The sequence below is a fragment of the Trichoderma citrinoviride genome (genome assembly GCF_003025115.1).
Source record: "Trichoderma citrinoviride strain TUCIM 6016 unplaced genomic scaffold BBK36scaffold_19, whole genome shotgun sequence".
In the NCBI taxonomy this organism is placed as follows: Eukaryota; Fungi; Ascomycota; class Sordariomycetes; order Hypocreales; family Hypocreaceae; genus Trichoderma; species Trichoderma citrinoviride.
This window is the reverse complement of record NW_020194727.1, coordinates 341,038-354,189: the sequence shown is the minus strand read 5'-3', so window position 1 is coordinate 354,189 and position 13,152 is coordinate 341,038. Positions and strand designations below refer to the sequence as shown.

Below are 13,152 nucleotides of genomic sequence, written 5' to 3'. Positions count from 1 at the left end.
TAGATAGGAGGATGTAAAATAGAGTGTGAAGATATAACCTAGGCTTCCTATTTCTATAGGCATACGAATTATAATTAAAAGGGCAAAGGGGCCCTTATTTTTAGTAAATTGTCTAGTCACTGCTATACTATTATTAGAATTATAAGGTAGTAATAAAATAAATAATATTATTATAGCTAATAAAGAACTATTTTTAATTTACTATATAAAAGACTCTTAATAAATTATATTAAATCTAAGTATAGCTAATATTCTCTAAAATATTATAAAGTATAATTATATTTATAAATATAAGCAGAGGGACTAGTTATTAGCTTATTATAGCTATCTAGGGTAATAGAATATATATTTATAAATATTCTTTAAATATATTATTTTAAGTAGTTAATTTACTAAGTAGGCTAGTAGTTTTTAAACTACTTAGTATAATATAGTAATTTCTCTTAAATATAAGATATATAAGAAGCTAGAAAATTAAGAAAATATTAAGTAAAAAGATAAAAGTTAAAAGAGGATAAAAACACACAGGGAGAAAAAAAAACAACGAATTAGACGGCACTGGAACTGCTGCTCCCGGCAGGGCTTGAACCTGCGACCTTCGCATTACTAACGCTTAGCGCAGGACTAAAGTATTAGTACGAAGCTCTAACCAACTGAGCTACGGAAGCCCTCTATTCGTTATGCAAACTCTTGACTATGCCTTACAAGAATCTTCTAGGGGCGCCGTCTCTACGGCGGACAACGGTGCTGCTCTTCGACTTCAAATCGATGGAATTTTGAGCTGATATAACGCTGCCGCGGCAAGCACGGCATCTAAATTCGGAGGACGTTCCGTCCCCTGCTTCAGGGCTCTTGCACTCATAAGGCCGCAATCCATTCCACTCCAAGCCGATGCTACCTAGTTATGATTCGATGGAAACTCCAGCGCAAATTAGTTTCGCAGCTGATTCGTACATGTGCATATATGCAGTACATATGGCAATGAGCTATTGGACTGTTTAGGCATCCCCACCGAACTCAGCTAGCCACTGGCAACTGTCTTCAGCTAAGTATATGAGCTGTGAGTGTAGCAGCTAGTACGCAAGTAGCGAAAGACTCGGCAGTTGCAGCTTCATGTAGCCTCTATATGCGCGTCCACATGCAATGCTCCTCTGTATGCACTCTTAATGTGAGGATGAGGGCATTACAATGAACCTGTCATATTAGGCTGCCATAAACGCCGCATTCAGCCTACGCTGAGCGCTGCCTACAGCACTGGTGGTGGCATATCAGGCTCACGGAGTCTGAACCAAACCAAAGGCACGACTGCATGAGGAGAGGGTCGGATGCCTGTGTAACATAGCATTTTGACTTCCGTTTGAGCCTCTATGATCTGATTCGACGAAGGCCTTTGCATGCATATCCATACGTGACGACGTGTGTGGATGAGACCCATATAGCAATTCCCCATTGGTCTCTACTGCAAGTATGAGCATACATGAGAAAGAGGAGTCAAGATTTCAGTTCCATCAGTGAGAATTGCAAACGAGTAATCTTTTTGACATTTACCTAGATTGTCTTGAAAATCCCAAATCGTTCAATCTTATAAAGACTACAGGGCCAACCCCTAGCTCCCTTCTTCTTTACACAGCAACACTTCCCTTTCTCCTCGCGTAACTTTCGTTGAGAACTGTCGACCATCAGACAGGACCTATTGCCCACTGATATGAGTGGAAGTTATCCTCGGTGGACGTCAGACTTGATTCTGGCACCGCCAGCTAATGGCGATCATGCGGAACAACGCAAGCTCGATCCCAGCCATGTCCCCCCATCTGAAATCGACCCATTGATCGTGGACAGCTTGCTCACGGAGCATGCGACGCAAATAGCTCATTATAGGCAGAGGTTAGCCAGAAATGAACTCAAAGGTCATCGCAACTTGACAGCACTGCGCCCGAAGTTCAATTTTTACAAGGACGATGCAAACGATGAAGCTACGTACCAACAGGTCCAAGCAACCTTTGCGCAGTTATACGATAGGGTTGAGAAGACGTGAGTATCGATTATATATGCATCTCGAAAGTCAAGCCGGGTAACTAACTTTGGACTGATCAGCGCTGATTTGCACCTGTGCAATTCCGGGGTAGAGCAAATTTGGCCTCGCCCGCTCAGCCTCAGGGAGAAAAACAGCTCTTACCAGTGGAAGATATACTACAATGAACCGACAGACGAAATTCCATGGTATCCGCCTCACTTGGAGCTTATCCCTTGGAAGGATAGAAATTGGCTGACGTCAATCTTCAACTTCTTTGGTCTGGCTGAAACCAGCTTGATTTTGTCAAGCTCCTCCACCTCAGGGATCACGGCGATACTCCGTAGCTTCTTGTTGCGCTTGTCCAGCTGGGTCGCCCAGGGTCCGTTGGGCATGGAAGTGCCCAACATTTTGGACTTTATCCCGGCGAGCTGGGCTGAGGATGCGATCACTTGGGTTTTGCGTTATATCAATGGGAGCGTTCATGATGCGGCCATGCAAGAGCCAAATATGGAAGCCTTCGAAACTTACAACAGGGAACACCGCAAAACGGGCACCGACATTGCTCAAGGAGAGAATCTTGGACTACTCAAAGACTGGTACAGCGATCGTCGATTCGCCGAACAGTCCTTCACTGGTGCCAACCCAACCACTATCAAAAGGATCACTCCCAACCTCTTGAATGAATTCAGGGCAGCGGCTCATGAGCAGAAACTGTCGACATGGGAAGAAAGATTGGCCCAGGATTCAGCATTCTTCGTGCAAGATTTTAGCCACCTGCGCCATGCCATCGACGTTGATGCCCGAAAGGAACTCCGATATGCTGGTGCTGCAAATCAATGCAACTGGGCTTGCGCGTCTGTTACTCTATTCCAGCTTCACGACGACGGAAGGCTTCACCCGATTGCAATTGTCATTGACTACAAGCAAAGCATGAAAGACTCGGTCACCATCTTCAACAAGAGCTACGATCCTCGAGAGCCAACCGCAACAGATGAGATAATCCCGGAGGAACGAGATGACTGGCCTTGGCGTTATGCCAAGACATGCGCCCAAGTGTCTGACTGGATGTTCCATGAGGTCGGCGTTCACCTGACTCGTGCGCACTTTATCGAGGAAGCAGTCATTGTGGCCACGCATCGCACCGTTCCCGAGAATCACATCGTATTCAAGCTTCTGAATCCGCACTGGTATAAGACGCTTTCTCTCAACGCAGGTGCGCGAGCAACACTCGTCCCCCGTGTCATCACTGAGCTGGTCGGTCTGGAACCTTCTGAGCTGTACAAATTGGTGCGCTATGAATACAACAACTTCGACTTCGTCAATAGCTATGTCCCCCGGGATTTGGCAAACCGAGGTTTCTCTGACATTGTTGACGGGCTCAGCGCGGATAGGTACAAGAACTATGCCTACGCCAAGAACGCATTGTCCATGTGGAGATGCATTCGAAGCTACGTCAAGGCGATGCTGCAGACCTCATATGGCCTGGATGAGAAATTGGCAGATGCCAGAGTTGAAGCGGATGACTCCATCAGAAACTGGTGCAAAGAAATTCAGCTTTATGCTGGGATTACCAGTTTCCCAAAGATACGGTCACTGAATGACCTCTGCGACGCAATCACCATGAGCATCCACATTGCTGCCCCGTTCCACAGTGCCGTCAACTACTTACAAAACTTCTACTTGGCATTTGTACCAGCTAAGCCTCCAGCTCTCGCAAAGGGGCTCCCACAGACACTTGAAGAGCTTTCAAAATATCAGGAAAACGATCTGATGCAAGCGCTTCCAATCGGCCGTCAACGACAGTGGATGCTTGCAACTCAATTGCCTTGGTTGCTGAGCTTCAAACCTGCGGGGAGTAGCAATCTCATCACCCTTGCTCAGTCCCAGCAAAAGGTGAACTGGGGCAATACTACGGAGGATCGAGAAGCGATTGCGGCAATTTGCAAGAAGTTCGAAGGCGACCTCCTACAATTGGAGTCTGAGTTCAAAGAGACTTCCGACAAGATGGACATAGGGCGAATTCCCTATAAAGTGATGAACCCTGAAGCGACAGCAAGGTCAATCCTCATTTAGAGAGCTCAGATATTCGTGTTTTCGACAAAATAGCACGCCTGATGTTGAGAATATGCATTTGTCGAAGTGATCGGAGCCAAACTGATAGGGATACATAAACGAGCAGAAGATAGAGAATCAATACTGACCTGCGCTTTCAAAGTAAGGGCATAACTGTCAGTGCCGCCGGTGCGTATCGAATGTAACCGACAGTCTTGAAAAAATGTACAAATGCAAGGTTGGCATCTTAATGTTCTCTGTGCACACGAAGACATTAAGTTTGTGTAGGATTTTGCTATCGTGCTGAGGATGCGCAAGCTGCAAGAGACATTTGAACAGATGCGAAATATAAAGCACAGAATCTATGAGCTTTCACTTATTGTATAAGGTAATTATGGTCACAAAAAACTCTAGACTACACCGGAATCTGCTGCATGGGATTGCTGTAAAGGCTTTGCTTCTGGAGAAGAGGACTCATCTGTCCGGGATACTTCCAATGCAACCAGACAACAACTAAGAACATGGGCAATGCGTCCAGACAGTAGACAAAAGCTTCCGTGGTCAGTAGGTAGCCGCCACTGCCTTGGCAATACTCAATGAGACGGAAAACGTTTCGAATAATGATCAGCGTGCTGGCAACATAGAGGGCATGAAGATAGCTTCTCCATCGCATATCGGGCTGCTGCTGACTTCGTGCTGTTGGGGCCAGGTTCATCCGGCGATGGAATACGAGGGCAATGGCAACGAAAAAGCCGAACCAGAGAAGTTGAAGTACGAGGCCGCCAATGATGATGTTGTTACCGGCGTCAAATGCGGATTTGTTGTCCTTTGCGGAGGTCAACATGCCGCCTCCTATGACAGTGTGAGTTGCAAAGGTACGAAGACGGACGCTGTGTCCTGTATTCAGGGCAACGTACCGCCAGCGAGAAGAAGGAAACAAATTACGTCGCCAATGACGAATATTTTGGTGAGCCATCTTCGTTTTATAATCGAATGTTTCTCTCCATCTAGGAGTTCAATGATTCGACCGAGGGACATGTAGATTGATGCCGCGAAGAGCGCAGGGGCAAGCAGAATGAACATTGTCTGGACAAGGTATGGTGTCTCCGTCCAGCACCCTGGTTTTTGGTTTGCCGAAACTGCTCTGCCGATGAAACCGACAAATTCAACTGTGACAAATTGTTAGCTGGATCAAGGTGCGCCGGATCTTCTCGCTCCGGAACCACATACACAAACATCCCACAACCAATGGCATCAAAAACCAGGCCTTAAAGTTCAACAACTGGAAGGAATGACCTGCTAAAGACAAGAAAAAGAGCGCCGCGAATATACTTGCAGCAGCGAGGGACGGGACATATTTGTAGTATGAAAAGGATACATGCTCCCAGTCCGGGATGCAAGTGTTGCCGCCGTTGCTCATATTCGATGATACAAGACGTAAATAGTGAACTTAAGCTGAGAAATATCACGAAAAGTCTCAAAAGGACGGAAGAAGTCGTATGAAGTCGCGAAAGTAATGGTGAAGAACTTGCTTCATCACCGTTAACGGCAGCTATGCTGCTTCGAGAGCGTTAAATAATTCCCAATAGTAACCCTTTCCCCTTTTCATAAAGGCTGTGCTCTCAGAATTTGCGATCCTGATACGCGTCATCTAAAGTCAAAGCCCAACCGCACGAGAGGACATCGGGCTTCGGAGTAGAACCATTTCGCGTCTCGGCGGCCACCTATACTCGGGGGACCCGGTGTGTTGGGGTTCCACGCATTTCCGGCAGCCAGGTCGATTACAATGCTCGCATCACAGCGCATGCCCTGACTCATAAAACGTTTTAAAATACAAGTATTTGTTTGGTGTTGCTTACAGTTATGCTTAACTAACTCTTAAAGTAGAAAAAGCTGCTGACAACGGGATGGAGGCGCAGTTGATCCGTCTCCACATGAATGCATATAACAATATACGGAAGCAAACACTGGACGTTGACCCTACGGGATATTCCCGTCTCATCTCACAATGAATTGATCATAAAGTGTTATCAGGTGCTCCCCTCTCGAGTACTTTCGCCATGCTCACGATAGTGTGAAGGAGACTCCAGAGTCGTCAGATGATGAATGTATGATTCTTTGAGGAAAGCAAGCAATGGCTACAAGCTTTTGCCTCTAGAAAAAATACCTCGTTCTTGGTCCCGGAAAGGATTCTGCTGCACCAGGAAACGTACTATTCTAACCATCTAGTTGTCTTTTCCATTGTCGCAATTTTTTAATTGCCGATTCATCTTAATGCTGCCCTTGTATAAGTACGAAGATTCAACGGCGGCCTATAAGGGACCAATTTCCCACACGGATTACTTGCCGCTGCACGGGATTCGCTTAACCCAAAATTCTAAGACACGGTATTCGTATTCCGTAGCCTATTGAGGTCGAAAGCATCGGAGGCCTCGTCACTACCTAGTAGCTTCCTTGCAGCAATATGTCATTGGGGTAGATGTATAGATAGGCGAAAGGATAGTACAAAAAAGGTTTATGGAAATCTTCAAAAAGGAAAAAGACAAAGCGCGGAGATATATAATGGGTTGGCATGTGCTGTTCATTCTACAGTACTTGTATGCTTCGTTGGCGTTTGGAGTGCATCCGCTAGCGAAAAAGAGATAATAAATACATGTTCGGTCGATAGCTTCATCCCCAGTTTGACCTTTTGCGACAATCGCTGTTTTGGCCACAGGTGGTGAAAAGGAACTGCAGGACGGCAGGCCCCTCTGGATAGCGCTTCAAGACTCATACACTGCTACTAGTAGAATTATCTCTGCAGAGAAGACAGGAAATCAGAACATCGTTATGTGAAAGAGTGCTATATAGTAAGAAGTGCCTAAGTAGGGTTACAAGCGCAGAGACGTACCTTATGAGTCAATAGGATTTCCTAGATCATATATTTCTACATAGAGAGTTTTCGCCTCTCGCCGCTTGATGCTTCCCGCTTACCTTGTTAGCTTAGTCAAGGTGAGAGGAGCAGTGTTATATTTGAATCACAGGATGCTTTCCTAACTGGGTTGACTGGTGAACGCTAACTCAAGAGAAGGTGGCATAAGAACGCCCGATTTGTATGATTGACCTGTATCTCTCATTGCGTATTCTCGGCATCATTCGCGCATCACCGAACGTGATTATTTAACCTCAGCGGCTAAATGAGAGGAGTTCCAAGGCTCGGCTACTATAAACGTGCAGCGTGTGCGCCTTCAATTTTGATCTTCATTGAGCGCTCGTAAAGCGTCCGATGGTTTGTTCATCTGACTACCTCAATCTTCAACCATGAGCTCGAAAGCACATCTTACTCTTAACCCTTCGTCCAGAGCTGCGTTGCTTCGATCGCAAGCTCACGCTGGGACAACTCCCACTAGTCTCCCAATCAAGGATGTTCGCACGCATCCTCGTGCCTCGTCAACAGGCAAGGAAAATGCCAGTGTTTTTTTTATTGGGAATGCCACAACGGTCCTCGAATGGGGCGACTTTCGCATCCTGACAGATCCAAACTTTTTGCACGCAGGAGACCATGTGCACCTTGGCCCGGGAGTAACCTCTCAACGCAGGACGAACCCCGCCGTGGACCTTGACCAGTTGCCCTCCATGGACTGCATCTTATTGTCCCATTACCACGAAGATCATTTTGACCAGCTCGTGGAAGAGTCGCTCAACCGAGACTTCCCCATCATCACAACTCCTCACGCAAAGGGGTGTCTGACGTCTTCGTCCAAAGCCGAACCTTTCAGGGCTGTCCACGCCCTCGACTTTTTTGAAAGCATACTGCTGGAATGTCCGACGGATACGCAGACCGAGGCGGCAACGCCCGTCATAAAAGTGACTGGCATGCCAGGAAAACATGTTCCGCCGGGACCTTTATCAGCCATTAATGATTTACTGAAAGCCGTTCCACCCACAAACGGGTGGTTGTTGGAGCTCGGCTGGCTCAACGTCGCCGCGGGTAACGTCAAAGTCGACCAAAATCCCCCCTCTGACGTGAAGACGGGATACCGTATCTATATTTCGGGCGATACTCTTTTTGTCGACGAGCTGAGGGACATCCCAAAGTGGCTCAACGGGAAGCCAATTGATCTCATGCTAGTACATCTCGGAGGCACAACAATTCCGGGCGCCTCCGCGCCATTGGTCATGGTGACGATGGACGCCAAGCAAGGCATTCAGTTGATTCATCTCATCCAACCCGATGTGACTATACCAATACACTTTGATGATTACGACGTCTTTCTGTCGCCGTTGTCGGACTTTCAAGACAAGATTGAGCAGGAAGGACTGCGGGACCGTGTTGTCTATCTGAACAGAGGAGACCAGTATCGCTTCACAGTTCGCCACGACGGAGATTGACACCTATGTATAAATATGATCAGATATGGCTAGCTAGGTACATATCAAGTGACATACTGAACGCGGGACGGGAGCGCCACCGAAAATACTGCTGACTCGTTAGCTCCTAGACAAGAAATGTAAACTTGGAAGCTATCGATATACGATATGTCGATGGCAAACTATTGGTGACTGATATTTTGAAGGGCAGCGACTTCAGTTCGGAAGTTCTGTTCGGTCTCATGATCAACCTATGACACTGACTTTGGAACGCGTTGTCCGATACTTTGCATCAATCGGATGCAGCCACGCGGTGCTATTGGCTTTGCCAGAAACATTTCAGCTTCCATAGGTCAGCCATATCTGCAATGCGGCAGCCTTTGCGCTCGATATGCTTAGACTCTCGAGTTCAGCTCCTCTCCCATGCAGATATCTGGTCACCAACTGGACAGAGGGTTTTGTTTTCTCATGACGATCCGCTCGCGGAAACATACACCGCCGAATGCAAAGTCAAATGGCCTCTACAGAAATGCAACACGGGGCGAGTAGGATGTAGGGGATGCATCACTAGCAGCAGACGCCTATATAAGGATGCTATTGACCGTCGCTTCGACCAAGTCACTTCAACCATCACCTTCCGATTCACGCCCATAGCTCCACTATATGAAGTAGCATCCATTGGAAATCACCACAATGACGCATGTTCGAAAAGACATCCGCCATCTCAGCGAGGCCGAGGAGGAGAAGTTACTCTTGGCCTTTGCAGCTATCCAGAAGCTTCCTCACAATCACCCTGATTCATTTTACAACATCGCCGGTACACACGGCCAGCCTTTCCGAGGCGCAGGATATGCAAACAAAGACTACTGGGGTGGATTTTGCCAACACGGCAACGTTCTATTCCCCACGTGGCATCGAGCCTATCTCTTGCGCCTAGAGGAAGCTCTTCGAAATGTGCCCGGATGCAGCGATGTTGCCCTTCCATACTGGAACGAATTGGAAGAAGATGACGATGGAAAGTGTATCCCAAGAATTTTCACTGACAAGACGCGCAAGGTTAAGGGCGTTGATGTCCCAAATCCCTTGTTCTCTTATACCATGCAACAGGGCTTCTTTGATAATCTCGCGAGAGATGTTCCTGTTCACGGCAAACCCAATCAGGTCTACAGGCTCGACTACAGCAAACCATCGGGATACCAAACCGTACGATACCCATACTCCGGTCTTGTCGGGCCTAGCGAGAAAGAGAGCACAGATAAGCATAATGCGACAATAAACAAGATGCCCGAGGCAGAGATCACTCAATTGCTTGAGGACAATGTCAAAAGCTGGCTTGAACCTGGAGACAAGGGTGTCCATGTCAACCCACCGCCGGGCGAGGTTCAAGATGGGAAGACATGGAGCGTTCCCAGCTCTTGGATCTCCAAGTACAAGCTGGGCAGTACAACGAGCCTACAGAGTGACACTGCTGCTCAACCGCTGTTCTTTTCCTGGCTCCTTCCAGGAACTCGTGAGCAGTATCTACGCTCTTTATTAGCTCCCAATTATACCGTCTTTTCCAATACTACATCGGCCGCGAAGTGGAATGACGACAACTTCGGTCGCCCGAGCTCTGACAAGGAAGCACCGAAGGACCTCGTTATTCCGCTCGAGAAGCCACACAATGCCATTCATCTGGCGGTTGGGGGGTATGATCTTCCCGACAGAACCGCCGGCAAGCCCAAAGTACAAGGCGCCAACGGCGACATGGGGGAGAACGATACCGCTGCTTTTGACCCAATCTTTTACTTCCACCACTGCTTCATCGATTTGGTCTTTTGGAGCTGGCAGCACAGACACCACTCAACAGAGAGCTTGGACATTATCGACTATTATCCCGGGACTAACTCCGTGGACGAGCAGGGACCAACGCCCGGGGTTTATGCTGGCGCATGGCTAACGGCAGACAGCCATATCGACCCGTTCAAGGATCGCAACGGCAAGCCATACACTACAAAGGTGAGTAATGGTCATGGGGACTTGGACTGTTCCTTTTTCGCCTTCAATTGCTCTATCAGCACATGTGTGAGAATAAAATCGACTGACAGTACCCTCCTGCCAGACTCTTGCCAATATCATCGATCTTGGTTATAGCTATGATACGATCATCAAACCACACGAGGTTCGGCCGTGGGCCATTTCAAGCCAACTTCCAACTCGGGAAGGCAATCTCCCAATCAAGCCAACCAAAACAACTATCCTACGTATCTCTGGTGTCAATCGAAACTCCATTGCAGGATCTTTCGTCATATCCCTCTGGGGTCGTCCCAAGAAAGCTGAATCCGAACCATGGCTGCTCTTCGGTGTCGAGCCCGTGTTTAGCAGATGGCACGTTTCCGGCTGCGCAAATTGCCAGAACTCTCTCGGTGTCAAGGCTCACTTTCCTGTGAGCAGTCTACCGGTTGAGGTAGCCGATGAGCTGGTCTACACAGCTTACGCGAAGAATGTAGATCCCAACGAGGAGGAAAGGAAATCAAGGCCGGTGCATGGAGCACTACCCGCTCTGCCTGCGCCTCATTCGGGTATCCGGGTAGATGTGGGACAGTATCTATATTAGATGCCTAAAGTCTGGGGAACGGTTGTGATTCTCTGCGGTGGAGCAATACTCTGGTCGTTTTAATGTTACCGGCATGCCTCGTTCACTTTGTCGCCCACAATCGTGTATCTCACTTATATTGCGAGTTTTATGCTGGCCTCTATCAGTAGGCAGCTACCCGTTGCAGCCTTCAGAGCGATTGGTGAAGATACCAGTCATGATTTACAAGTTGCAGGAAATGAGCAGAGAGCATCATGTGAACACGCCCATCCAAGACCGCTCCGTGCATACGCTCGAGTTCGCTTCGTAGAGTTATTTCCAACATGCGCCAATCACTCCTGTTCCACGGATACCCTATCGCGATTTCGTTCTTGGCTGTCCATGATTCTTGGTCGAACGTATTCCCTCGATGGGCTAGTTCAAGATGCGAAGGAAGTACATTGAATGGGGAGCTGGAGGAGGCGAAGAATGTCTTCGTGTTGTAGCTTCCTGGGCAATGTAAAACCAGGGCTGTAGTTGTCCGACCGTGTATGGTAACGCACATCGTTTCTCATCCCCTGTACACCTAGTTATCCCTTGTTATATCCTATATAGCCTTTCAAACCCAAAGTTCCAGACTTCCGCCCTGCGTGTTCCATCAGAAGACTCCTTGAACCCGACGTGCTGAAATACACTAGGCTCCAATGCCCATTTAACCCATCCACGGGCTTCAGCATAATCCTCCAGTATCATATCCCCAGGAAAGTCGTACGGCGGGTCTCTCAACAACACCTGAAAGTCTGCCAAGTGGCGCTGAGGAAGGACAAGTCCCTGAGCACAACAGCCGTAATGCGGCATCTCGCGAGCTCCATGCAACGCGCTCAATCTGAAGGGATTCAGTCTGTTAACAGAAAGACGACCCGAGAGAAAATACAGGGCTATAAGAGCGGGCAGCCAGAGACCGAAGAGGAGAGCTGCAAGATAGCGCTGCGCGTGCGGCGAAACGCTGGAGGAAACACCAACACGCACATATTTTCGTCCCACCAGGAACATGACGAGCACAGCGGTGTACACCAGGCAGATGACCTTGGAGTACGACAGCCATTCCTCGTTGTTCCATCCCATCAGGATTTCTGAATAGAACAGTCTCAGGTATATCCACTCCTTCTTGGTCTCTTCGGTCTTTCGTTCGACGTACGCAAGGCCTTTTTTGAACCTCGGAAACCAGTCGCGGGTCGTGACAATGTCATCTTCCACCAAGGCAAAGTAGGGATACTCTTGCTCTCTGCACGCTTCCACTAGTGCTGAGTGATCAAGTCTCATGTTCTCGACGCGACCATCACCGCGAGTATTTCCCTCCTTCAAGTCGAAGGGTATGCGACGGTATACAGAGCTTCCCATCGGAGGCTCCCCGTACAGGAGAACTTCGTCGACAAGCGGCTCGAGCCACGGCTGGCCATATGCGAAGTGTTCCGAAGGCGATTTATCGGCCAGTAGCACAACAATGCGTATTGATGCCCGCTCTTCCGGTGTTAGTGTATCGGATAGTGTAGCAATCGTGGAGGAAAGGAACGATTCGGTGGTGCGATTGACGCTTGGAATGCCGATGCACAGCAGCTTGTCGACGGGTTTGTTCGGTATGACTCTCGCGGGCGGATTCCTGATGTAGGCGTCTGCCTCAGCTGCCCTCACGCTAGAGAAGCGCTGTTTGTAGGCTCTCTCGGCATTGAAGAAGATGGACGAGGGATCATCGTAGGAGAAGAAAGAAGAGAATACAAAGAGGATGATCCACAGCGAGCAAAAGACGGCGTTGATGCGAGCGACAGACATGGCTGTGATCGCGCCCCGCGGACTTCACGCTACGTTGCCCTTTTGCTCGCGACAGTCCCGGGATTGATGGCTTTATAGGGTTGTTCCAACGCGAGACTGATCCTTTAGCCAAGAAATCTGACAAGCATTGCCCCCATAAAATGTGGTTGATCGTGCCAGGGTATCATTAGGCGGGTTGGCTCGCTGAGGAGGCGATTTTAGAATAACTACCATGTACTGGATAATCCATACTCTGTCAGATAACGAGATACGATCATGCTGTTTGGATGTGTATAACCCGTATCGATGGACATCTATCAATCTCAGTTGGACAATGTGGACTTACTTCCCATTCTCTTAGACTAGGGACGTG

The 13,152-nt window shown here is 48.2% G+C and overlaps 5 protein-coding genes and 1 non-coding gene across 6 annotated transcripts; 3 read left to right on the top strand and 3 right to left on the bottom strand.

Moving 5' to 3' along the window:
• Window positions 1-568: 568 nt before the first annotated feature.
• On the bottom strand, window positions 569-668 carry BBK36DRAFT_t184. The gene has a single exon. It is a non-coding gene; the product is annotated as a tRNA-Ile (tRNA).
• Window positions 669-1,705: 1,037 nt separating this feature from the next.
• BBK36DRAFT_1172955 (lipoxygenase) lies at window positions 1,706-4,087 on the top strand (the record flags this gene model as incomplete). The annotated part of the gene is made up of 3 exons (XM_024895811.1): window positions 1,706-2,031; window positions 2,095-2,316; window positions 2,380-4,087. The coding sequence occupies 3 exons, from the start codon at window positions 1,706-1,708 to the stop codon at window positions 4,085-4,087; spliced, it is 2,256 nt and encodes a 751-aa protein (XP_024745438.1).
• A 394-nt stretch (window positions 4,088-4,481) lies between these two features.
• On the bottom strand, window positions 4,482-5,486 carry BBK36DRAFT_68733 (RTA1-domain-containing protein; the record flags this gene model as incomplete). Its single annotated transcript, XM_024898521.1, has 3 exons — window positions 4,482-4,918; window positions 4,984-5,235; window positions 5,297-5,486. The coding sequence occupies 3 exons, from the start codon at window positions 5,484-5,486 to the stop codon at window positions 4,482-4,484; spliced, it is 879 nt and encodes a 292-aa protein (XP_024745437.1).
• Window positions 5,487-7,366: 1,880 nt separating this feature from the next.
• BBK36DRAFT_1163436 (Metallo-hydrolase/oxidoreductase) lies at window positions 7,367-8,437 on the top strand (the record flags this gene model as incomplete). Its single annotated transcript, XM_024894539.1, has 1 exon — window positions 7,367-8,437. The coding sequence occupies one exon, from the start codon at window positions 7,367-7,369 to the stop codon at window positions 8,435-8,437; it is 1,071 nt and encodes a 356-aa protein (XP_024745436.1).
• Window positions 8,438-9,091: 654 nt separating this feature from the next.
• BBK36DRAFT_1130297 (Di-copper centre-containing protein) lies at window positions 9,092-11,012 on the top strand (the record flags this gene model as incomplete). Its single annotated transcript, XM_024891829.1, has 3 exons — window positions 9,092-9,796; window positions 9,932-10,414; window positions 10,518-11,012. Coding segments are annotated over 3 exons (1,683 nt in total), but the record flags the coding sequence as incomplete, so codon positions are not given.
• Window positions 11,013-11,570: 558 nt separating this feature from the next.
• BBK36DRAFT_1145185 (glycosyltransferase) lies at window positions 11,571-12,800 on the bottom strand (the record flags this gene model as incomplete). Its single annotated transcript, XM_024893736.1, has 1 exon — window positions 11,571-12,800. One exon carries the CDS (start codon window positions 12,798-12,800, stop codon window positions 11,571-11,573), a length of 1,230 nt encoding a protein of 409 aa, XP_024745434.1.
• Window positions 12,801-13,152: the final 352 nt, after the last annotated feature.